A 24490-nucleotide genomic window follows, 5' to 3' on the forward strand; every position below is an offset into this window, starting at 1 on the left:
ATGCAAACCTCCCCGTTTGTGCTGCCATGTGGTTTTCTTCTGCCTTAGTGAATACTCCAAATTATAAAAAAAACATCCATTCATTTTATGTCAATACTTGGTTTAGACATAATTTGCCTAAAATGGACACTTCAAAACATCTCTGATTATGACATCACAAACAGGGAATTTTGCATAGAACCACCTCCTGCCTAGCCAGACTGGATGTCGCGTCCAGCTCTAGCCTGTTTTCTTAAAGAGACAGAGCCCTGAAACGGCTCTTTCTGGAAGGTACTGAAATTGTCGAGAACTAAACCGCTGAAATCACTTAAAGTGAGAGGGGTTTAAGCCCCATTCACTGTGCTAGTTGATGTCTGTGCAGCTTCCACAAAGAATGAAAGTCATTGATTCCAGTCAAAGAATTTACACCAGCTGCAGTGTGGAGCAGATCTGGATGCGGCACTGCAGAGTCATTCTACGTGGCTTCTATTTGTTCCAGATGCCACATATGGATCATCATGAAGTTGTAGAAATTCAATGAACCAGACAGGAAATAAGACACATGGCAGTGTAGCGCATATGCACACATTACGTCCAAAAGGGTCAATTTTCACCTATATATTGATCAACATAACCTTTCATCTCCAGCGTAAATCCACTTTCTATGTGGCCTTCCAAATCCAGAAGGTTCTGTTCAGCGCGTGTTGACATTCCAAGAAGAAAAAAACATTCAAACAAACATTCTCTCCCAAGGTCCTACCCTCTCTGCATGAAAGCCAGACGTCAACATTCTTCACTCTGAACAAGTGAGGACTCCATGACTTTTACAACTCAGAAGCTTACATATGTGCATCCGATTTATCACAAAATAAAACTTGTGTTGCACCATTCGGTCAACCTCTGTTGTTAATGACAGGGATAACGGTTCACAGGGTATTACAGTACCAGGGGACGAGTTTATCATCACCTCTCAGTACACATAGTTGTTATTGTGTTAACTTGTGATCAGTGCTTCTTGTATAAACTGAAGTCCATCAGGAACCCGTGCAGAGTCCGGTCCGTGTTTGTTCTGCACTCTGCAGAAATCAGGCTCGAGTGCTAAAAACTCTATGAACATGTTTTTTATTGACCACAGAACTAGTACATGTCATGTTGAAAGCAGGAGGTTTGGACCCAAAATGCAGAAATCCAGACAACTCAGGCAGGGACAGTTGAATAAATGAAAACATTCTTTTATTAGGATTATGAGTAATTTCCAAGGGCAGGAAGCCGAGCCAAAAATCTTGGAAAACTGAATTACAGAAACAAAAGCTCATTTATGAGAAAGGACCTGGAGTTACTAGAGGAGGGCAGAACAACGCTGACAAAGGCCTAGTCCACACGTAGCTGGTTTTCTTTAAAAACGAATATCCGCCCCTCCAAAAACTTGCATCCACACCACCTCGTTTTAAATAAAAAACTCTGTCCACACGTACCCGGATAAATACGTTGTTAAGGACATGCCAGACCTGTAGTCGGCAGTACTTCCCCCGTTCTTAACCTCGTCCTTCGTCTGTGGTCTTCCGCAAGGAGCAGTAATTCCACTTGCAAAAACAAACAAGCAAAAAGCGCTTGGACAATTGATAAAGCGAGCGCAGCTCTGAGGGCATCCATGCTGTCGGCTAGTGTAAACACAGGTCGCACACGTGATGTCAGCATTTTTTTGTCGCGGAAAGTGACGTTGCGGACCTTAAAACTCCGGTTTTGTCTGTCCACACGCAGACACCCAAAACGGAGAAAACGCAGATCTTCACTTTGGCCGGAGTTTTTAAAAAGATCTGTTTTTGTGTGAAAAAACTCCGTTTTCGTGTGGATGACAGGCCAAAATGTAGAAAAATATCTACGTTTTGGCAGATCCCCGGCTACGTGTGGACAGGGCCTCACAAACACTGCGGGACAAGACAGGGTTTTAAACACAGGGGAGCAATCAGGGGAACAGGTGACAGGTGTGAGGAGTGAGACAGGTGCCATTAATAAACTAAATGGGGAAAGAACTTAAGCAGAGGGGAAGATAAACCATAATCTATAAAACACTAAATAACTAAACCTAAAGACTAAGGGCAAAGATAAACAACTAATGACTAGAGGGGTGAGGGGGACAATAAGAACTACATGGGAGTGACTAGGAGGAAACATGAGGGAAGCCTAGAGGGAGCTGGAGAACACAACACCGAGCACAAGGGGACACAGAACATGACAGTATATATTTTCAAAAGTCATGATGTGTCTCCTTTAAGGAAAACATTTTCATGACACACTTTGTAGAATGTGAAGAAATTGACATCATGAAATAATTTTCGAATCACATCGTTTGGAAAGCTGAATTTTAGCCTCTTAAAGCCCTGATTACCCAATGATAAAACTGTGGGATTTCAAAAATCTATTTCTAAATAAATAATTAATAAATCTCATGAAAATGTAATAAAAATACTCCAATTTACAAATGAACTAATAATCCAGAATATTAACCCAACAACACCAACTTTTAAATATGTAGTAATGGCTTGAGTCCCATGCAACACATGCTCTCAACGTTCAGAGCTTTGTTTACCTTGTTTACCCTTCAAGTCGTTTAAAGTTGCAGCAGCAAAACAGAATGCGCCTGCATAAAAGGTAATTAGTGTTTTAGTTTCAGCACATTTTCTGCTTGACTGGGTCTGTGAAACTCACAGAAATCTGATTCAATGTGCTTATATGTGAAAAGCTGAAAGCCAGAGGATGAGTCAGATTCCTGAGCTGTTTTTCTGCTGTCATCAGAAACATACAAACACACAGAAACAGGGGCGCGCACCCCAGATGTAGGAAGACTGCATCAAAGCAGCTCCAGAGGTCACACTCATACTGAGGTCATCAGAGTCTGAGAATTAGTGCCGATCTATTTAAACTTTAAAAGTGCTGTTGTGCTTTTATTTGAAGTCCAACTAAAGCAGTTGTTTGTTACCTGACTGAATCTGAATAAAATGCACGTATGGTTCTGTTTGATGTGGTTTTCTATCAGGATATCATCGCTGAAGTTAAAGATTAAGTGCAAAAACAAACCAAAATCCTGTTAGTCCATCATGTTAGGTGCACTGGCTCATTATTTACTTGTGCTGTTCTTTACAGCTGTCGTTTGCTGCAACAACCCCAGTCCTGGCCGACAAGAAAAAGTACCCCAACTTCTTCCGTACGGTCCCATCCGACAACGCTGTGAATCCAGCCGTGGTCAAGTTCCTCAACTACTACAACTGGAGCCGCGTGGGCACCCTCACGCAGGACGTTCAGAGGTTCTCAGAGGTCAGTTTGTGATTAGGATAAGCTTTATGGGCCATTCCCATCTGTACCGGGTCGGCCCGGGCCGGGTAGCCCCAGTCGGCCCCAGCCTGGCCCGGTTGATTCCACACATCCTTGTCTTAAGCCCATGTGGGCTGATTCTACCCACCAATCAGAGGCTTGCTCTAATGGAAGGTGTGAATTTGCTGTCAGCAGTGGGTGTGTTGGCCCTGGTCGGCCTGAAGCAGACCCCCTCGAGAAGAGGGCTGAGAATGAGCCTTGGTTGGCCCGGAAAAATACCAGGCCACCCAGATATGTAAACAACCTACGCTACCCGGCCCGGGCCGACCCGGTACAGATGGGAATGGCCCATTAGTTTACAGTTGAACCCAGAAAGGGGAAATCAAAATAATGTCACTCGTTAAGCAGAAAACACAGAAACATCTGATTCAGCCCTGAAAATGCCTCAGTGATACTTGCTACTGTCAGTACTGTTCTGGTTAACCATAATAGTTTCCTGTTATTGCCTGATATACGTGTCTGTGTGCATAAACTAACTGATTAGTTTTCACAGACTAATTGGGGGAAGGATTTGACAAAATAGATCCGCCTGCATTCATTACTCTATAGAGCTCCCTCTCTTTTATGGCGTACTTAGGTTACTGATGAACACCAGGGAGGTTGTGAAGCAGGAGCATGTGTGTGCAGTGGAAGGAGAAGGAGCAAATAAATATTTTATACGTGAATATTGTTCAAAAACAGTTTATCCAGTTCTGTTTCGATCCAGCTCTGCTCACACCGCGTTTATGACTTGTTTGAACCCGGTTTAATCCTTTAGTTTCCTCACTGCTGTCACACTGAACAAGAGAACTACTTTCATGTTCTGGAGGTGAATTTTTACCATATTTAGATTTTATTGAAAAAGTGCTTTTGTTTGAATTTGGTGCATTAACCAATAAAAATGGGCACTTTATACAATTATTGTTATGATCATGCCAGCATGATTTGCGTGGTGGAAATTATTCAGATCAAATGCATTGCAAGTGCGTTATGAATTAATGTTTTGCTCTAAACTGCTAATGAGTTTCTTAGGAAATGTGAAGATGAACAATTTTTCAGGAAAGAATGAACTACCTTTTTAGAAAAAAGTACAAAGCTGAAGTAAAGAAAGAACATAACATTTATTGTGGAAGTTTTCTTTTTCTACAAGACTATGACTGACCTAAAGACACACCAACCCAGGGGAGGGAAACAGCTATGAGATGACTATTTAGGTTAAAAAACAAAACTGACCTGGGGCTTCATTTATAAATATTTGGATAGAATATTTTATAAACTTTACTTAAACTCTGCAACAAAAAAATACTTTCAAAAATTTTATTTCTGACCTATAAAACTCTGCTTACGCACAGCCAAAAGCAGCCTCTGCTTTATAAATCAATCCCATCCTAGAAATGTACTCATGTGTTTTTGGATCTCCTACACACACGCTATCTGCCTTAAGTGGTCAATACAAAAAACCTCATGAATACTCTGCATACAATTAAAATGGCTGATCGGTGGCATTTCCACATGTAAATATGGCAACCAAGACTGGAATAGAGGCACTTGCTTGTGACGTAGCCCAGAAAATGTGCTTATGACAGGGTCAAAGTTGCCATAAGCAACACTAAAGAGCTGCCTGCTTCTCCCTCCTACTGGTTGAAAGTGGATTTACAACTGTAGTACACAACGCTGCAGCAGCCTGCTGTAACTAGTGCTACCAATGAGCTAATACCAACATGAGCCAACTGATACTAAATAAGCCACGAAGTAGAAATTTCCCCATTTTTGGACTTAAAATTATTCCTACCAATTCCAGTAGCAACAAAGCCAGGTCATCATCAGTCCATGATTTTGTAGCTTCGGTTCCCTCACACTGGTGTAGGGCACGCCAATTTTCACTCTGGTTTTTAAGTTTTTTGCTTAACGTCCAAAGACATTACCCTCTTATTTTTTACTTCCAGGCTCCGGCATAATGCCAACAAAAAAATGTTTTTCTTCTTCTTCTTGTGCTTTTTATTGATGGTCAGCAAACTATTAAAAAAAGTAACTGCTAGCCTTTACATTAGCTATCGGCAGAGTAAACAGCTAACAGCCGTAAAGCAGTAGAGACCACTTAATCCCTTTTCAGATTGGCATTCTGGAATATGTGTGGACAATTCAGTCCGGTTTTTAACCAGAACTGTTTTCAGACACACCACTTTTGTACCTGAACTTGTCCTTCCTGCTGCCTTCCCACAGCAGGGAAAAGTTCCAGATGTCTGAGGGGGAGGGGGTGGGAAGGCTGTACCCGGATATTGCGTAAACATAGTGCGGCGGGCGTACATGCATCATTTACCCAAACATTGCTATTCAGTCAAACATGGCCGACGAAGACATAGAATTCCTCTGACTGATCGGACTTATGTTAAGCATAAGAGACCTGGATGATGAAGCTCAATGGTTAATAAAGGAATCATGGAAGCGGTGTGAAGCGCTCCGTCGTGCATCCAGGCGAGTTGCCATGGTTCGCCGCATGCTACGGGAGCGAGCTTTCTAGGTGCGCACAGCGCCCCCCCTGTCCCCTCCTCCTCCCTGTTCAGAACTCGACCTCACCAGTCTGAAGCAGCCACCCTGTCCGTGACAAGTCCGGTCCTGTTACTAGGGGCATCGTCCGGTTTAATTACGGAAAAGGTTATCTGGATGTTTGTATTCAGACACAATTGGTCTTATAACAGAGTCCCGAACATTTCCGTTTTTCATGGCGTGTCTGAAGGGGGCTTCAGTGACTCTACCCGTGCCACAAAACCGTTAAATGCTGTTTCTGGACAGCAGAGAGCCACAGATTTCTGTCCAATCTGAAGTTAATCCATTTTCTACCTTAAGCATCACTGAAACAGACTTTTAAAGCAATAGCTTAAAGTGGTAAAAACCGTTTAGTCTTGCTGTAAAGTTTAGCACATTTTCCCACCAAGTTATTTTCTGTAGACCACAAAGTTTGTGTGATGTTCAGGCCTCGTTTTATGTGCAAACAAGCTTTATGTAGAGGCCTCTGATGTTTACAATGATGTCAGGATTTGATTGGACAAAAAAATGTATATATATTTTCCAGACTCTTTAGGTTTTGCACAGTAAAGGTTGGCAAGGCATGTGTCCTGTGGAGACTGTCATGACTCGAGGTATGCGTTTAACCCAAGACATGCAGAAACTGACTCGTGGAACTGGTTGAATTAAAGAAAAAGTCTTTATTAAAAGGAGAACAAAAAGAGCACAGGGAAGTCCTGTGGGGTAGATCGATCGCTCAAGTTCATTCAGAGTTTGGGGAGAACGAGGGGGGAAAAGGTGAGAGAGCCGAGGTGAGCTCTGATGAGTCCAGGGGTGATCCGGGATTGGTGAGGCAGCGGAGAGGGTCCAAACAGGAAACAACGGAGGAGGATGAGACATGGTGTGAATAGTCCAGGTTTTAAACAGCGAAGTTGCGGCAGACAATGAGATCCTGGGAGAGGGGAAACAACACCGAAAGTTAGGATAATCCAAAAGCAGTCCAAAATCAATCCGAGTTCAAAATCCAATAATATCCAGAAAACGAATGTCAAAATGCAGGTTTCAAGAACGAGAGCGAGTGGCTGGGGCTACCGATACTGGTGCAATCATCCGACGTAGTCAAGTGTCTCCATCCTCCTTTTATACCCGAGTTCCTGATTGGGAATCTTCTGCAGCTGCAAACCCCTCCGCTCCTCATCCGTGGAAAATCAGCCTGATAGTGGTGAGATGCAAGATGTTGTCACTCACCTCGGCCCAGGAACATGACAGTGACTGGCCATAACATTATTCAAACATTATTCAGGTTTTTATTTTATTTTATTTAAAGAAAGGGACATACATTTTTTATGCTTGTCCCATTTGTTAAGCATTTTATGCCATTTAATGTTTTCCAAGTTATAAAATTCACAGCACAACTCAGTTAAAGAAAGTTTGAATCAAAACATAATTTCAAACATGAAACATCAAACAAAGAACATTATTAAGAAGCATAAACGTGTGGTTTATAGATGTGGATCATATGTAATTAATAAAGGTATGACAAGTTCTAAAGTTAGAGCTCTAAAATACAAAACTAAGAAGGCATGAAGCAAGAACGAGTAAGGGTTTATATTATTAACAGAAAGAGAGCTAAATCAAAACCACTGGTGGAACAAGAATGTATAAGATATGTCCAAAGTTAGAAAGGGAAGTGTTTGATGTGGAGGTCCTCAATAGACATAAAACCAGGTAGTTTGAGACAGACTAACCCTAACTCTAAACAGTATCTCAAAAGGTGTTTGTGTTCAACAAATAAAAACAAGAATGGTGTGACCAAGAAACAAGACAAGAAGAAATTGTGGACATACATCGGCAATGATGAGAAACTAAGTTCCAACAACCATAAGCTAAATAACCCATGAAACGAGACCCAACAAGACCAGAATCAAGTCAAAAAACATCAAAACCACAAAACACGATTGCAAGAATCAATTGAAAGATAGACTATCTCGTGCAATATTGCATGAACTTGCATGAGCAGTGGTGCTACAAGATCATCACACCCCAAAGCTAAAAGTGCCATTGTCCAGGGGTGGGAGATGGGGAGTGGGGGTGTATAGATGAGAAAATGTGCAACAGAGCAGTTGTGAGGAGGAGGGCTCTGTCAGGGAGTGTGGGACGGCCAACAGTGCTGTCAAATGAGTACTTTTCACTGTGTCACTGCTGCTGTGGTTCCGATTTCTACGTTTGTTGGCCCTCTGGGGCCTCCTTGTAGCATGGGTGCCCCAAGCCATTGTCTTTCCAGCCTGTCAGCATGCAGCACATCTGTGCAGTGAGAGGTTGGTGCTAAGTGTTTTGCAAATGACTCTCAGCTACGGTAAAACTAAATGAGTTAGAGCCAATTTGGTGTTAAGGAATGTTACTTTATTTGTGACATACCTTGTGACGATGCTGGCTTTAAAAGTTGGTCATTTGTGAATCTGATCACATTCAACAGTTTCAGTAAAATCATTCCAATAATCGATGAAGAATGCTACCAGCAGACAAGTTGGGTTGACTCCAACACTTTCTTGCAGTAAGTAGAGCTCAACGTATGTGCTGTGAATTGCTTTCAGCTACTTACACACCAAACTTTAGCTCTAAATCAGTTTAACTGACTGGGTTTTAGCCATTTCTGTGTTTGTTAGGGCCAGTTAGCTCTGACAGCTATTGGAAGTTTAATTCATTTTAGCTGTTTAAAACCGCTTGGAACATGTTCAACCGCATGTCTGGAACTCAATTCTATAACAGTATAAGTCATTTCATATGATAAAAACTATGTTGAATTGTAAATTTCAATTATTTATGCAAATGACGGGTTTGGATCTCCTGCTTGAGCATATGTTCTAGGTGGGACTCTGTGACTTTTCACCTCTTTTAGTAGTTACTGCATCAGTCTGCTGTAAGGTTTAATAGCCCTCCTCCAATAAATATAACCTTCTCTAGATTTTAAAGTACAGAGAGAGGTAGCCTGTTGAAAAATGAGAAACATTATGTGTGTTGACTCAACACTTGTCGCTGACTCTCTCATTATTAAAGCTGAAATATATATTTAAAGCCAGAAGCTGTGTTGTTAAAGTTGCCATGGCTGAACTTCAGTTGTACCACATTTTCACTATCATAGAAAATCTATTACGTCGATGAGCTTAGGTTCCACAAATGGTGCTGATTTTACTAGAGACACAAACGTTAATCACGCCTTAACGTTATGACAATTTATTTTCCCATCTCATCAATAACAGGGCAATGACATATGAAAAAGAGACAACTCAGAAAAATGTTAAAGCATACATTCAAGGGGGGATTTGCCTCCAAGTCTTGGTAGAAAAACATATCTGCTCAGCAGCTAAGAGGGTGGGGTGTGGAAAAGCGGGTGTGTATAAAGAAGTCTCATTGCAAATCCCAGAGAGACCAAATCCCTTTATCGCTCTCTTCCTGAAAGCACCAAGAGGCTTAGGACAGGAGGAAAACAGACAGCCAGATTAAATCAACCTGCCACAAGATTGGCCTCTAATCCTGATTTGCAAATATGCAAGAATCACTTCTTCAATTCATGATTCACACAATCCCATTTCAAGTTCAACATTTTTGTTACTTCTTCCTAAAAACTCAGCAGCATAATGCAAGTTGTTGAAAATATGCATATTTGTTGAATAAATTACAAAATATAACCATAGAAGATGAATGAGATTGTGTTTTGCTGCTGTTTGCATACGTTGCTGTTCTATTGTAATTAAGAGCTAGACATAAGGATTCTCAAAACATGCCAAAAAATAGGAAACATTTTTTTTCTCACAGCAAGCTGCAGGCAAACCTCACTTCTCAGCCCTTGTCCACAAGTTTACCCCAAGGGGTTGAAAAGAAAGCTCAAACCATAAATTGACATTTTGAAGAGTGCCGATATACCAGAAATCCTTGTGAAAATGTTAAGAAGGTTGTATAATGACTTCATTCCATTACAAGGTTGTAGGAGATTGTCCATTCAAGGGATTCTGTGATGATAGGGATGTATTTGTGAAGGCTATATTGTTCATGTACCACAAAGGCAAGAGCTGTCCAGATTCTCAAAAATGTATTGATCTTGTTCCCAGTGTGGACTGGACTTCACCAGACTTGTTTTTGATTGTGTTTGAGGTGTTCATGGACTCAATCTTAAGCTATAGTTTTAGGGTGTCTTGTTTGGTAACTTTAGGGTCTCACCTTTGAGTTTTGCAGATGATGGGGCTCTGTTGGCGAGTTTATGCCAGAGTCACTACTCTTCCTTCTCATAAACAACATTCGTTGAAGTTGGAACTCAGCTGAACATGTTGTAACAACAGGGGGATCAAACTCCTAAGCCTCCCTGGTATTTAGGGGTTCCAGGGAGAAAGGTCTACTGGATGATCTAACCGCAAATTCAGGAGGAACATTGTGGTTTTTTGTCCTCGTTGTGGAACACTGGAGCAGCTCTGTACCCATAGCGGGGTTCTAGAGGGTGCAAGGGGCACTGTGGTCTCGGATTTAGAGGAGCTGATTCTCATCCCAGCTGCTTCACACGCGGCTGCAAACCACTCCAGCGAGAGCCGGAGATCACATTCTGATAAAGCCAACAGGATCACATCATCTGCAAAAAGCAGAGATTCAATCCTTCAGCCACCAAAACTGATCCCTTCAACACCTTGGCTGCGTCTAGAAATCCTGTCCATAAAAGTTCTGAACAGAATCCGTGGCAAAGGGCATCCTTGGCAGAGTCCAGCTCTCACCTGAAACAAGCCCGACTTACTGCCGGCAATGCGGACCAAGCTCTGACACCGGTCATACAGGGACCTAACAGCCATTATCAGAGGGCCTGGTACCCCATGCATCCTAAGTACGCCCCCAAAGCACCCCCCAAATGGCCTCCCGAGGGACGCGGTTGAACGCCTTTTCCAAATCCAGAAAACACATGTAAATTGGTTGGGCAAACTCCCATAAACCCCTAAGGAGCCCCCTAAGGGTATAGAGCTGGTCCAGTGTTCCAAAACCCAAACGAAAACCACATTGCTCCTCCTGAATCCGAGGTTCATCAATCTGCCAGACCCTCCTCTCCAGAACCCCCGAATAAACTTTACCAGGTAAAAATTCATGTTAATATTTATTTATTTGGTCATTTAATATTACAGGCTTCCACAAAACTTTTGTAAACTCCCCTTAAAGCGTACTCAATGCGTCTCTCTGAATCACCTGATTGGAACATTTTATTTTCCTTCTTCTTGTCCAACTTCTTTATTTGTCTATTTCGGTAGCTCCAACACAAAAAAGTTAATTCTGTTAACAAATTACAATTACTCAAAAGACAACGGGCTTTGGTGACATGCTTTAAAAAATATGAAATGGGAATCTGCCGAAGATTTGCATGCATCTGTCCTTTTCATCCGTTGTCCTTCCCCCTCTCCCAATTGAATTTCGCTCTCCAGGGAAACTCCTCACAAGGTTAATGTTATGTAATGCTGTGAAGGAGTCAGTGGCTTGAACATAGCACACAAACACCTACGGTTTGGTGTCTCCTGGGAATGTAACCCGTAAGCCAAATTCATTCTGTCACTTCTATTTTTAGTCTCTGCTGAAAGACACACTTGAATACACATATCCTGTTTATGGATGGACACTAATGTTCCATTAATGGTGCATGTGTGTGTATGAGTGGGCGGGTGGGTGGGGGTAGAGGTTTGTGGTTTAACCGAGTTACAGATGGTAATGGGTAGTAGGGAGGTATTTGCGACTGTTTAAATGTCAATTTTGCAAAGTACACATGCACAAAAACACACACAGTCATCAACATTATTGAAATGACCAGACGCAGGAACAGATCAGCAATCACCAGTCAGTCAGTCAGATGACAGACGTGACTGAGAGTAGGATTAGGACTCTGTCCTCTGCCCGACTCTCTCTACACTCGAGTGTTTATTATACTACCATCGCTGATAGTAGAGCAGAAGTCACTGTCTCGGTCATTCTGCTGCAGTTCTTCCTTTCCACCTCATGAACACGCTCCTCTAGAACAGGCTGGTTTGTTTGTGTATTTTACTGTTTTTTTCCTTTGCAACCGCCGACTGTCAGTACTTTTATATACATACCCATGTAATGTGCAAAACTCTAAAGAATTACTCATTGATGCCATTGTGCAGGAGATGTAAGACCATGAGAGGAAGCAAATGTGAGTGCTCATTTGTCATGCTACTTTTCTGTAAGCACTGGCCTTCCATTATGGTCTGAACGGTGGGATTAGCATGGTGATTTATACCACAGCAAACAGTACACTGAATGAAAGAAAGATTTGGCAAGAACGCAGCGGCCAGGCACACTGGAACATGTATTAAACTGCATGAGGAAATAGGAGGTAATGACTGTAATTAAGAAGAAATACGTTAACGGCAAGTTTTAGATGACCGTTATGGATTTATTTGAGGCTTTTTTTTTATTGTACATAAGATTTAATGAACTTTTAAGTCAAAGTCTGATCCATCCATCCATTCCCTTCCGCTTATCTGGGGTTGGGTCATGGGGGTAGCAACTTATGCAAAGAGGGCCAGACTTCCGTCTCCCCACACATGGTCCAGCTCCTCCTGGGGAATCCCAAAGCATTCCCTGGCTAGTTGAGACACATGATCCCTCCAGTGTACCCTTGGTCATCCGTCAGGCTTCCTCCTTCCTCACCAGGGTTCCTACATCCTAACCGAATACCTGAGCCACTCTCTGACCCATGTGTTCAAAAAACCATTTATATATATATATATATATATATATATATATATTTCGGTGAGGCATTTTAGATCAATGCTCCAAACAACACAATGGGACATTTTACCTTGTCTATACCACCAAACCAAGTGTCTTTCAAGAGCAAAACCAGGCTTTATTGATCCACTCTGGCCTTCCTGTTGTTTCAGCTCAGCGAGCAATGCAGTGGAGGAAATGTCGGTACAAGAGTGAGTGATGTTCAGAGTGATTTAAAGCACTCTCTAGGGCACCAGAAGTGGAGGCGATTATGATAGCAGACATCCAGAGACACGTGGGAAACACAACAGAGGTTACTCCCTCATTGATCACAAGGCTGTGACAATCTCATTTAACAACAAAAAGACCACTTTTTATGGGATCTTTGACAGCAATTATTGCACCAAAAAGTAACCAAGTATGTTTTCAGTTTGGTTTGCTATTTTTAGTTGAGTTAACTTTTATACTCACCTCAAATATGTATGCAAGTTTAGCCTTTGGGAGATATTAAAGTGTGAGTCACTCATGCTTGCAAAGCAGTACGTGATAAAATCATGTGAATACTTTTTTTAATTGCTTTGTTTTTGTGATTTTTTTAAAGCTTGAATTTGACTAACTATTGAAATTTGATTACTTACACAGCTCAAACCATAAAATAGATTTTGTAAATTACAATTACATTTTTTTCTTTGAACTGCTGATTGCTTCGTTGTTATCGCTGTCATTTTAGGGCCTCACCTCATTTGTCTAATCATTAATGTAAAAACCGAGCTTCTGCTTCGATGAAGAATGTGTGAGGTGGTCATTAATAAGTAAGTTACATGTAGCCGAAGCAATACACACGTGTAATTGTGCACTAAGACTAAACATTGGACAAACACAGAAGACCTTCATCTGTTAGCTGCACTGTGTTGTCATCACCAACCACATTTGGCGCACACATTAGAGAACAAATACCCTCTGATGTTTGAGCTCATCCCGGGTGCCAGGCTCCTGTGTGGGAGCACAGACACTGATGATGTCTGCAGGGCATAGCCCAGAGGCAATCAAAAAGATCCAAGAAAAATTAGAGACTTTCACATGACAACAAGGTTAACTCCATCTTATGTAGAAATTGCATGAATAAACCGGCTGATCTGTGTCAATGCTGACATATAATGATCATTCATTAGCTCGCACCAGCATTAATATTACTTATACTCAAGGTTTTTTATTATGACAAGAGAGAATTGTGCTGAAAGAAATCAAAGGTGCTAATCATGGTGCAGAGTATGTTTGTGAGGAGAAATGGATGATAAAGCACCTCAGGCATACCTTCCCTGTGGGACCCCGGCTCTATTCTTCTTGTTCTCTGATCATATTACTTTCCATTCCACTGAAACAATAAATCAAAGCAGATATACGGCTGCTAAAGAAACCAGCCAAGAAGTTCAACAAAGATCATTCAAAGCATGGTTTTAGATCTTGTCTTGTTTCATGAAGCAACAATAACAAAAATAATATTAATAACCTTTCATTTTACATAAAGCTTTGAGTCAAGTTAGATTTGTTTTATTTTTTAGTGCATTTGATTGCTAAAAATATCACCGTCCATCCATGCGTCAATTCATCTGTCCATCCGTCATCCAACTGTTTCATCCTTATCAGCGTCATGGCCACGCATGTGTCTGTCTCCAGCAGCCATCTGGCCAGAGGTAGGGGACACCCTGGACATGTCACTAGTCCATCACATAGACACAAAACCAGTTATACCCTCACACACACCTAAAGGACATTTTAGAGTCTCCAATCAACCTGACATGCATTAGTCTGTGGGAAGAAGCTGGAGTACCCAAAGAACGTCCATGCTGGCATGGAAAGAACATGCTAACTCCACACAGAAGGTCTTGAATTTGAATCAGCAACGCTCCAAATTCTAACCCTACACCACACATAATACCATTTACCTAGGATTTTTCGAACTTTCAAACTTGTTCCTAAACACAGGTTTAAAGGGAGTTTGGAACACTTGATCTAGGTTGTTTTTTTATAAGCTAGCTTCTTTTTTGAGGGAAGCCATGTGTAATTACAGTTCTTTGGAGCCTCCACTGCAGCCAGGATTGCATGCTGACGAGCTTTTCTCTTTCCATTTTTGGTTCTTTTGTAAAACACAGAAAAGGTTTCTTTTTACCTGGCTTGCTCACGGTTTTGTTCGTGGCTGCAAACTTCCTCAGAGCTTACGCTGATGGTGGTGTCACTTCCTACTCCGTTAATCCCGATGAGTCAGTCCCATGCACGATCCAATGGGTAGAACCCATCGTCTCTGTTCATGGTCCCGCATCCACACCTCCTTTATCCATCCATCATCGGAGAAGGGAGAGCGGGCAGCAGAGGGCGACAACGTCCTCTGCTGCCCGCGGATAAACGGAGTCGGAAGTGATGCCACCATCATCGTAAGCTCTGAGGAAGTTTGCAGCCGCGAACGAAACTGTGAGCAAGCCAGGTAGAAATAAACCTGTTCTGTGTTTCAAAAAAGAACCAAAAATGGAATTAGAAATCAGACACAGCAAGAACGTACCAAAGGAGCTTTTCTTCTTTCCTGGATGCTGCTCAACATCAGTGCTTTTCATATGGGTGCTACTGATATCAATACATAAACAAGATCAGGGAGCGTCCTGTTTCACAAGTCCAACATTTTCCACAAAGTATTCTTTTTTCATGTTTAGTGAAACCTGCCTGTTGCTCTAGTGGGTAATACAATAAGTTGTAAAAAATGTCTCCAGTTGAAAGTCCACATGCAAACTACAAAAAAGATCAACTTAAAAAGCTCTACTTTAGGATTCATCTCTGAGGTTTGCCTATGTCCTAAAAAATCTGATGATAGATTCGTAACTTCCGATTTGTTATTTTCAATCTACAAACTGAGGAGTGGGACTGATATCATCATTTCTGATGCGTTCCAAAACTGACAAGTAATCTTTTTTCTTTGGTGTTTTTCTTTGTTTCTCAGGTGAGGAATGATCTGACCAGTGAGCTGGATAAAGGAGACATTCAGATTGCAGATACAGAAAGCTTCTCAAACGATCCCTGTGTCAATGTCAAAAAGTTAAAGGTAAGCACATGCATATTCCCTGGGTGTCTAAAGATCATAGTAAACTAGCATGTTATGTATTGTTATGCATCATCTTCTGCAGCCTATGGTAAGACATGCCCCCTTACGGTTCTGGCCAAGTTCAGGTGCTCAGAAGTTTGGATCTCTGCTGTTGTGCGGCGGCATGTCTTTCTGGTTCCGCTTAGAGTCGTGCAACAGGGGCAGCCTGCTCTGCTGGTCAGAAGCTCAATGGCAAGGAGATTTTTTTTGAGAACCTGGGCGGGAAGTGAGAAACCTTTCTAGGAAAATCCCATCTTGGTCTACTGTCCCTGGCCCTTTCCACAATCACCTGCCAGATTCCCGTTTGTCCTATGGTCTTCCCTACTGACTGTCATCGACCTCTTCTTTTCCAACGCTACCCTTCTGAAACATTTTGTTCTGTTAGTTGAATTAAAGGCACTCCTAAATATTCCATTTCCATTCCATTTTTATCCGCTTATCGGGAGTCGGGTCGCGGGGGCATTAGCCTAAGTCGAGAGGGTCAGACTTCCCTCTCCCCAGCCACTTGGGCCAGCTCCCTCCAATGTGCCCAATGTGTGGGTCTCCCTTTAGATCTCCTACCGGTTGGATGTGCCTGGAAAAACTCACCAGGGAGGCATCCTAATCAGATGCCTGAGCCACCTCAACTGGATTCCCTCGATGTGGAGGAGCAGCGAGTCTTCTCTGAGCCCCTCCTGGATGACCGAACTTCTCACCCTATCTCTAAGGGAGAGCCCAGCCACTCTGCGGAGAAAACTCATTTCGGCCACATGTATCCACGATCTTGTTCTTTCGGTCACTACCCAAAGCTCATGACCATAGGTGAGGGTAGGAACGTAGATCAACCGGTAAATCGAGAGCTTCGCTTTCTGGCTCAGCTCTCGTTTCACCACGACAGACCGGTACAACACCCGCATCACTGCAGATGCAGCAACAATCCGCCTATCGATCTCACACTCTAGCTTTCCCTCACTCATCTCCTAAATAATAATAATAATAATAATAATAATAATAATTAGGTGAATAATTTGGTAAATAATAGTAAAAAAGCTGTTAGAACGGGAGTGCACATTTGGCTACAGTTCTTCTCTGCAGCATTTTCCAAGGGGTAACGCCACCTTCCAAAAGTGAAGCGAACTTCAAAATGGCAAAAATTGCAGTTCCCTCCTCATCCTGCTCATAGGTCAAGTTTACAGTCATGACAACTCTGAGTAAACATTTTTGTAACTCATCTATTTAGATGCAATTAATGAAATTTTGAATACTTTGGGTATGTCCATTTGATTGGCAGGTAGTAGATAAGCCACCAGTGCTAGCAACTTGCCTCCTTTTTGCTCCAGAGAAGCACCGCTGGACATGAAAGTGTTGCAAAATGGCTGTGAAACAAACTATGCTGCAATTGGCCGCCGTTATATTGGACGACTTCCTTTACACCAGCAGCAAAGTTTTTGGATGACTTCAGTCTTGGTTGTGGGGCGGAATCAAACCGTCTCTGCACAGTTGGACAGTGATAGGACCCTTCAATTTCCTTCCAACGTGGCTCATTGATCCCCCCTTCCAGCTGTAACTAAGTCAGGCTAACGCCCAAGTTTTCATTCCTCAATAACTTTTGCTGGTTTACAACGTTGTGAATCCTTTTGTGTCAGAGTGGAAGATGCTATATTATCTAAAATTACACTAGAACAATATAATACTCTTCTCTCTTCATATGTTTTACGTAGAGAACACATGATTTCTGTGTGAAGCCAACAGAATTATACTGAGAAAAAAGTAGGACAGAAGAAACAGGAAGTTGAGCTGCCATTCTGAAAATATGTACGTATGTAATCTGCATGTTAACGCTCGACATTTTAATCTGACATCACTCTACTTGAAGTAACTCTATGCAAATCAGAGTGCTGGGAAATCTCTTCAGAACGTTTGAAGCAAATGGGTGTGAGACTTTGACACGCTGCAACACATCTGTAATATTCCAGCTGAAATATTCAAAATGCAGGCAGGCATCACTGCTGCAGGGCAAAGTATCAGTTCTCTCCATGTTTCTATGTCTTCTTTTATTTTTTACCCCGTTTATCTCTTGTTCACTCTGTGTGGGCCCCTGAACAAGAGGATTAAAAAGCACTGATTATAACAGTGATGGGCTCTCATTTGAGATGAACCACGAACCCCAACAGTAGCACTTCAAAATAAGGGCTTTGTTCAAAACAAATAATGGTAAATTAATCACAAGATTGTTTAATTGAAGCAGCAATCCTCCATTCAGGAATTATGTAGGACTTTTTAAAATAAATCTGTAAATGTGATAGTCAGAGGTCGAGCTAGACATTTTTGTCGTCCATCATTTTGGCCAAAAGGGTAAAAAATAAACAAACAAAAAAATTAAATGGTCACAATCAAATTTATTCCCATCTTGTTTAATTTTAAAATAATAAATAAACCATTTGATACCATTACATTTACATTTGATTTCATTTATTAATTAACATTTAGAGTGGCCCAGTAACATATAAACAATGCAATTAAACAATTTCACTTAAAGTAGAAACATTTCACCTGTGGTCAGAATGCACTCTCTCACTTTACATACATACATTAATGTGTGTGTGTGTGTGTGTGTGTGTGTGTGTGTGTGTGTGTGTGTGTGTGTGTGTGTGTGTGTGTGTGTAAAGTGAAAATATTCATTGTAAAAACATTTGCTACATTTTACAGATTCTCCTGGTCCCCCAAATAGAAAAAAATTCTGCAACTTTGACAAAATAACATTTATGATGTAATTTATGTCGAGAGGAGCCAGTTGAGGTAGCTCAGGCATCTGATTAGGATGCCTCATTGACGCCTCCCTGGTGAGGTTTTCAGAGCACGTCAAACTGGGAGGAGGCCTAAAGGGAGACCCAGGACAAGTTGGAGGGAGCATGTCTCTCACCTGGCCAGGGAACACCTCGGGATTGCCTCGGAAGAGCTGGCCCAAGTGGCTGGGGAGAGGTAAGTCTGGGCTTCTCCACTACGACTGCAGCCCCCGCGACCCGACTGCAAATAAGCAGAAGAAAACGGATGCCTTTTGTGACTGATCAGTCACGTCACTCACTCCTAAAATGTTTGCATTGTGCTGATGTCTTAGCAAAGTCCTGAAAGGGGCGATTTAGTTTGGAGGCAGTACGGCTGAAAAGACAGAGCCATCTTATTTTCCCTGTCATCTTCCCCCTTCTAGAAATTTCCTGGAACCTGTATAGCAAAAACACAACTTTCTTTGTGTCAAAGGGGCCATGCATGTCCATGCATGATATGAACTCACAACCCAACAATAAAAAACCCTGTTTAGAAATAAACATCTTGAGGTTTGCATGGAATCAGCTCAAGATAAACGTCTTGCTCATATAACACCATTAGAAGTTTGCCTATTTCATGAAAGTACTTTATTGATACCAATAAACCCACTAAAGTACCTCTGCTGTTTCAAATCCCCAAATAGCACAAAGCTGCAGAAAGAGCCTCGGACTGAATGCACTGACCACCCAGTATGAGGAATCAATTCCTTCTCTCTTTTTTGGTTTTTGTTCACCGCTGTATGTTACTGAAGACACTTCTGTCTGCACACCACTCAGCAGCAAACCTGTTGGTGATGAATCTAAATTTCACCAGTCTAAAAATAAATAAATAAATAAAAACCTTTGTTATTGAGTTGCTAGTTAGTGTTTGTTTAATAAGCCTTAATGGTGCCTCATAGGGATTATGTGTTATATTATTACTCCATTTACTATCACATATTAATAACAATTATAAAGTAACAAATCACTGCACTGTGGATAAGGCAGCTGAGGCTGCCCTCAGTGCTGCCCTCTTTGAGAGCAGTAATTGTTACAGTTACATAAAAGCTTGAGCAATGAGGGTAATTTGGGGCTGTTTAGTGCCCCGGTCTATCTGTAACGCTAACACAACATGCTCGCTCGTTGCCCTTGCCTTCAACTATACAGTCTTTTCATTTTGTTGCCGGGCAAGCTAGAACTTTAACTGAGCCGACGACCCTCAGCCATAGCTAGAGCCACTTGGGTTAAGTGCCTTTCCTTCAGGGAAGAAATGTATTATTGTTGCCACTGGCATGTCTAGCTCACTCTCTCTTTCTCTCTCTCTCTCACACACACACATACATTTTCACTTAAACAGAAAATAACACAAAAGAAGATTTGAGAAGAAATAAATAAATGAGTTGTCGTCTCTTCTTGGGCATTCCCGTGTGTGTGCATGGATGCCAGAGCAAATTTTTTTGCTCCAGTGCTTCAGCATTCGCTCCGACTCTAAATCGCTGTTGGAATTAAGATGACAGTGATTAGTTTGCCCCTCTGATCTGGGGATGCCTGACATATGGTGAACTACTGCCTCATTATCCAGAAAATCAGCAGGATACCACAGGTTGTATGAATTTTCTGCTGGTGTCAACACTTCTTTGTTTTTTTTAAATTAATTATGTTTTCTGTAATTTTATCACAGTTTTACATTTTTTGTGCATTTCAAATATTAATTTTTCTTTCTTTTTCAAGTTAGTTATCAAGCCTGCCAAAGGCCACATGTCAAAATAAGAGAAAAAGAAAGCGGTGTTCATAAGAATCCATTTGGTTGAATTTGGAAACATTTCTCATAATCTGTTCTGGTGGTTTAAATAAAAATAATATGCACAGATTTACCGTAACTCAGTGGGGCATTTCATTTTGCTCTCAGTGTGGATGGGGGAACAGAAATGCACATAACACCGAACATAAAAATAAAATAATGAAGAAATTAATTAATTAATGCATAAATAAATAAATATGGGCTTGGGAAAACTCTACGGATTGCATTTCTGGCTTTAATCAACAAAAAGTTTTTAATTTCAGACAAATCATAACAAACATTTAAAATCCAGACATTCATGTTTTCATTAGACATTGCTTATTTTCCATAATGTTTACAAACACGCCTGCTTGTGTCATTCTGCATTATTTTTATGCCCGTCTTAATGGTTCCTAACACTTGTCCCGTTTGGAGTCTCATTAATTTTGATTATTTTAGCCTTTTTCCTGTTGAAAGGAGGCAATGATTGTGATTTTAAAGTGATTTGGTGGTTTGTTTTGAAGCTGATTTTCTTGGAAGTTAAGATTTTGGTCAGCATTTAAAGGTTACTAAAAAATAAACATCTGAGAGCTAAACTACACGCTAAAAAGAATTCTATTGAGATAGAAATCTCTCTTTTTATTTTGACCCAGGCACTTGTTGACTAATGTGGTTGTTTTTCCATTCCGTTGAATGTTTAGCCACATAAAGGGGTGGCCGTTGCCATTTCTGTAACTCCGTGAAAACCAACTTTGATCTGATCACTGTCAGTCCGGATTGAATCAGAGCCTCTGTCAGCTCACCCCATCACATCTGGCCTTGCAGATACATGCATTCATCAAATCCATGTCAGAATTACTCAATCCAGTTCTGAAACTTTGGATTTCTTTTTATACATGCATTTAGCTTTTTTCTAATCAACTCCTTGTGTGCACATTTGAGAGCACATAATCTGATCCGTGCTCCATTTGCTGCTAAACTAAAAGGCCAAGCTTGACCGTTCTTCTTTTGTTTTCGTTTTTCCTTCCTAAAACATGTTGAGTTTCTGTGCAGGGCATCTGAATTATTCACCGAGCCAGTCGCCATGCCGTGTTGTGCTCCAAATCCCTGAGCAAATTATAGCACTCTAGCCCGGTTGGAGCACACAAATCTGTCCTCTAACACGCTCGCTGTTATTAATGGACTTTGCAATTTGATATTGCTTCTCTTTTTTTTTCTTTTACAACTGGTGTCCCATTCTGAGCCATCAAATATGTGGAAAAAGATTTACGCTTCACTCTGTTAACCATTCATGTGGTAATGGTGTCACAAATATCTGAATTACAGCTTAACAATGAAGAAAAAACACCTGAAATTGGAGTCTATTAACAGTATGTTCAGCAGCAACAAAGAAAGCATAAATTCTCTTTTTTTTTCCCCCTTTAGGACAATGATGTGAGGATCATCATTGGTCAGTTTGACGAGAACTTGGCCTCCAAAGTCTTCTGCTGTGTGAGTCATCCACATTTTAAATCGTACATATCTAACCCTATCTCTCCCAGAGGGCAGCCACTTGACCAGGTAGTTTTTATTTTGTATCCTAAACACTTGTAAATGATGGTCTTTGTTTTGTAGATGTGGCACTTTACAGGTTTTCTGAACTGCTAAAACACTAAAACTGATTTTCAAAACTGACTGAGTTATTTTTTAAAACCAAGAAGCTAATTGACTTAACTTTAGTAGTGCTGAGGGGTCAGAAAACCTTGGGAGTTCAGGCTATATATGAGGACAGCAGTAGCTCAGGAGGTAGAACGGGTTGTCCTATAATCAGAAGGTTGCAGGTTCACTCCCAACTTCTGCCAGAGAATGCTGCTGTTGTGTCCTTGGGCAAGAGACTTGACCCGCCTTGTCTGCTGGTGGTGGTTGGAGGGACTGGTGGCACCAGTGATCACCAGTCTCACTCCCGTCAGTGCGCCCCAGGGCAGCTGTGGCTACATAGTAGCTCATCAACACCAGTGTGTGAATGTGTGTGTGAACGGGTGGATGACTGATTGTGTTGTGAAGAACTTTGGGGGGTTGTAGTGTTTCCCAAGAACACTTTCATACAGCTCTGAATCAAACCTCTAATGTTCTAATTGGGGTAAAATCGCTTGTGCATCTAGCCATTGCTGTGCAGGCTGGTAGCTTACTGCTTACAGTTAGTTACCTGTGCAACTGTCAAGATAACCAAATGAAATGAGAACTAAAAAACAATAGAAATTTCATCTACAGATGATTCTCTGGCTCAACAGGATTCAACACAGGTTCATTGTTCAATTTGTATACATGGAAGGGCAGGACTAAAGGCTTAGACTGGAAGCATCCACAGGTCGGGGGCGGGGACATCTGTTACTCATGGCTGCGTCGAATTGTTCTACTCTGTCATTGGTCATGACATGCAATGTGAGTTTTTGCTCATTTCAGACAAACTCATGGGATAGCCTACTAAGGAAAAGTCAAATTCTAACTTATCTTACTTTGACTTGGAGAAGTTGGCACAGATAGGCATTATTGCAAAGGTTATCAGGTGCATTAGCCACCGATTGAAAATAGACAAAGAAACGTTTGGATTAAAAAAAATCAGTCATATCTATGACACACTGAAAATTGACATTCATGGACTCACCCATCTTGGCTCACAACATAGAAGGCTGTTGTTGATTTGGCATCCAGGGGAAAGCAGAACAAGTCTCGGCTAGCAGAAGTCAACCATTAGCATTAGCAACTCAACCACACAGCCAAACTACTTCAAGACTGCATTATTTGTGGAGATAAAACATTAACATTTAAGGGAGAACAGAGTCAGTGATAGAGTCGAGTTGCTGTTAGCCAATCAGAGATGAGATGTCTTATCAGGATATAAGACTCCAAATCCTGCCATCTGAAGCTCCCCTTTGCTCTGGTTAACTTCTACTTACTGAAACAAAAGCACCAGAGTTTTTACCCCCACAAAGATACAATCACAAGGCTTTCATTTGTACGAGAGACAACTGCAGATGTGTTGAAAAAAATGAGTGAACTTGGTCTTTAACATATTTATGGGACTGCCCTCAATAGATTTGCAAAACATGTCAGTAGCTTTTGGAGATCAGATTAACTGATGCTGGTTGTCATAGTAATTTCTGGCCTGTAAATAAATCATTATTAATATTATTTATGTGCAGTAGGAAGATAAAAAAGGATTAACTCAAATTTCATGTTAAAATGTTTTTTTTCCTTAAATGAAAGATAAGGTTCAAAACAAGATCTGTATAAATGGAGGGCACACTTTTCTCCCTACACCTTTTTAAAATGTAAATGCGTTATGTGGAAATGTGAATATGCTTGAAATTAATTAAAAAAAAACAAATCAACAGAAAGTGCAAAACTATCATCATTTCTAAGGGAACAACTCATTCTTATGCTTCCCCTGCTTGTGCGCTGTTTAACTGCTCCTGTTTGTTTTTATTTTTTTAATCCAGGCATTTAACTTGAACATGTTTGGTAGTAAATACCAGTGGATCATCCCAGGCTGGTACCAGCATAAGTGGTGGGAGCAGGCCAACACCACCAACTGTACTGTCAGGAAGCTTCTCACAGCCATGGAGGGATACATCAGCGTGGACTTTGAGCCTCTCAGCTCACGGCCGGTCAAGGGCATCTCGGGCAGGGTGAGTAAAACAAAAAGGCACAAAGTGATTTTTTTAATGGTCTGCAAAACATACAAAGCTTTCAAAATTCAGTCACATATGCTTTTTTTATTTAAATTTTTTTTTTTGCTGCATGATTGCAAACAATTATCAGATCATACCTCATTGTTTAGGTAGTTGATACATGTGTTTGTCTTTTTATTAGAAATGGAGTTGACAAATTATCTTAAAATAGGTTATTTTTTTCTTATACTTTTTTAACTTAAAGCAAGTTAATCAAATTTCTTAGCAAGTTTTCATTTCTCATAAAATTTTTGTTTTTTCACACATAATATTTTGTCATTATTTGCTATTTTTGCACTTTTCATTTTCTAAATAGTTTATGTTGCACTGTTTGCATCCCAAAAAGTGTTTTTGATTATGCACATGTGAAGATATTCCCGAAATGTAGTGGTTGATCTGTTAAAAAAGTAAAAAACAAAAGTCTTACCTAGGGTCAGGTTTATTTTTTTGAAAAAAAAAAAAAAAAAACTGGCAAAAACATCAGAGGATAAACAATTTC

The 24490-nt window shown here is 41.0% G+C and overlaps 1 protein-coding gene across 1 annotated transcript in view; it reads left to right on the forward strand.

The window, feature by feature from the left end:
- The window catches only part of gabbr2 (gamma-aminobutyric acid (GABA) B receptor, 2), a 297532-nt gene that overhangs the window by 158757 nt on the left and 114285 nt on the right, over positions 1-24490 (forward strand). The window contains exons 3-6 of the mRNA XM_054744978.2: positions 3124-3294; positions 15578-15679; positions 21707-21772; positions 23761-23949. Coding sequence (XP_054600953.1) covers positions 3124-3294; positions 15578-15679; positions 21707-21772; positions 23761-23949 — 528 coding nt within the window. The remainder of the gene's footprint in view (positions 1-3123; positions 3295-15577; positions 15680-21706; positions 21773-23760; positions 23950-24490) is intronic.

This window comes from Nothobranchius furzeri, chromosome 19, assembly GCF_043380555.1.
Source record: "Nothobranchius furzeri strain GRZ-AD chromosome 19, NfurGRZ-RIMD1, whole genome shotgun sequence".
In the NCBI taxonomy this organism is placed as follows: Eukaryota; Metazoa; Chordata; class Actinopteri; order Cyprinodontiformes; family Nothobranchiidae; genus Nothobranchius; species Nothobranchius furzeri.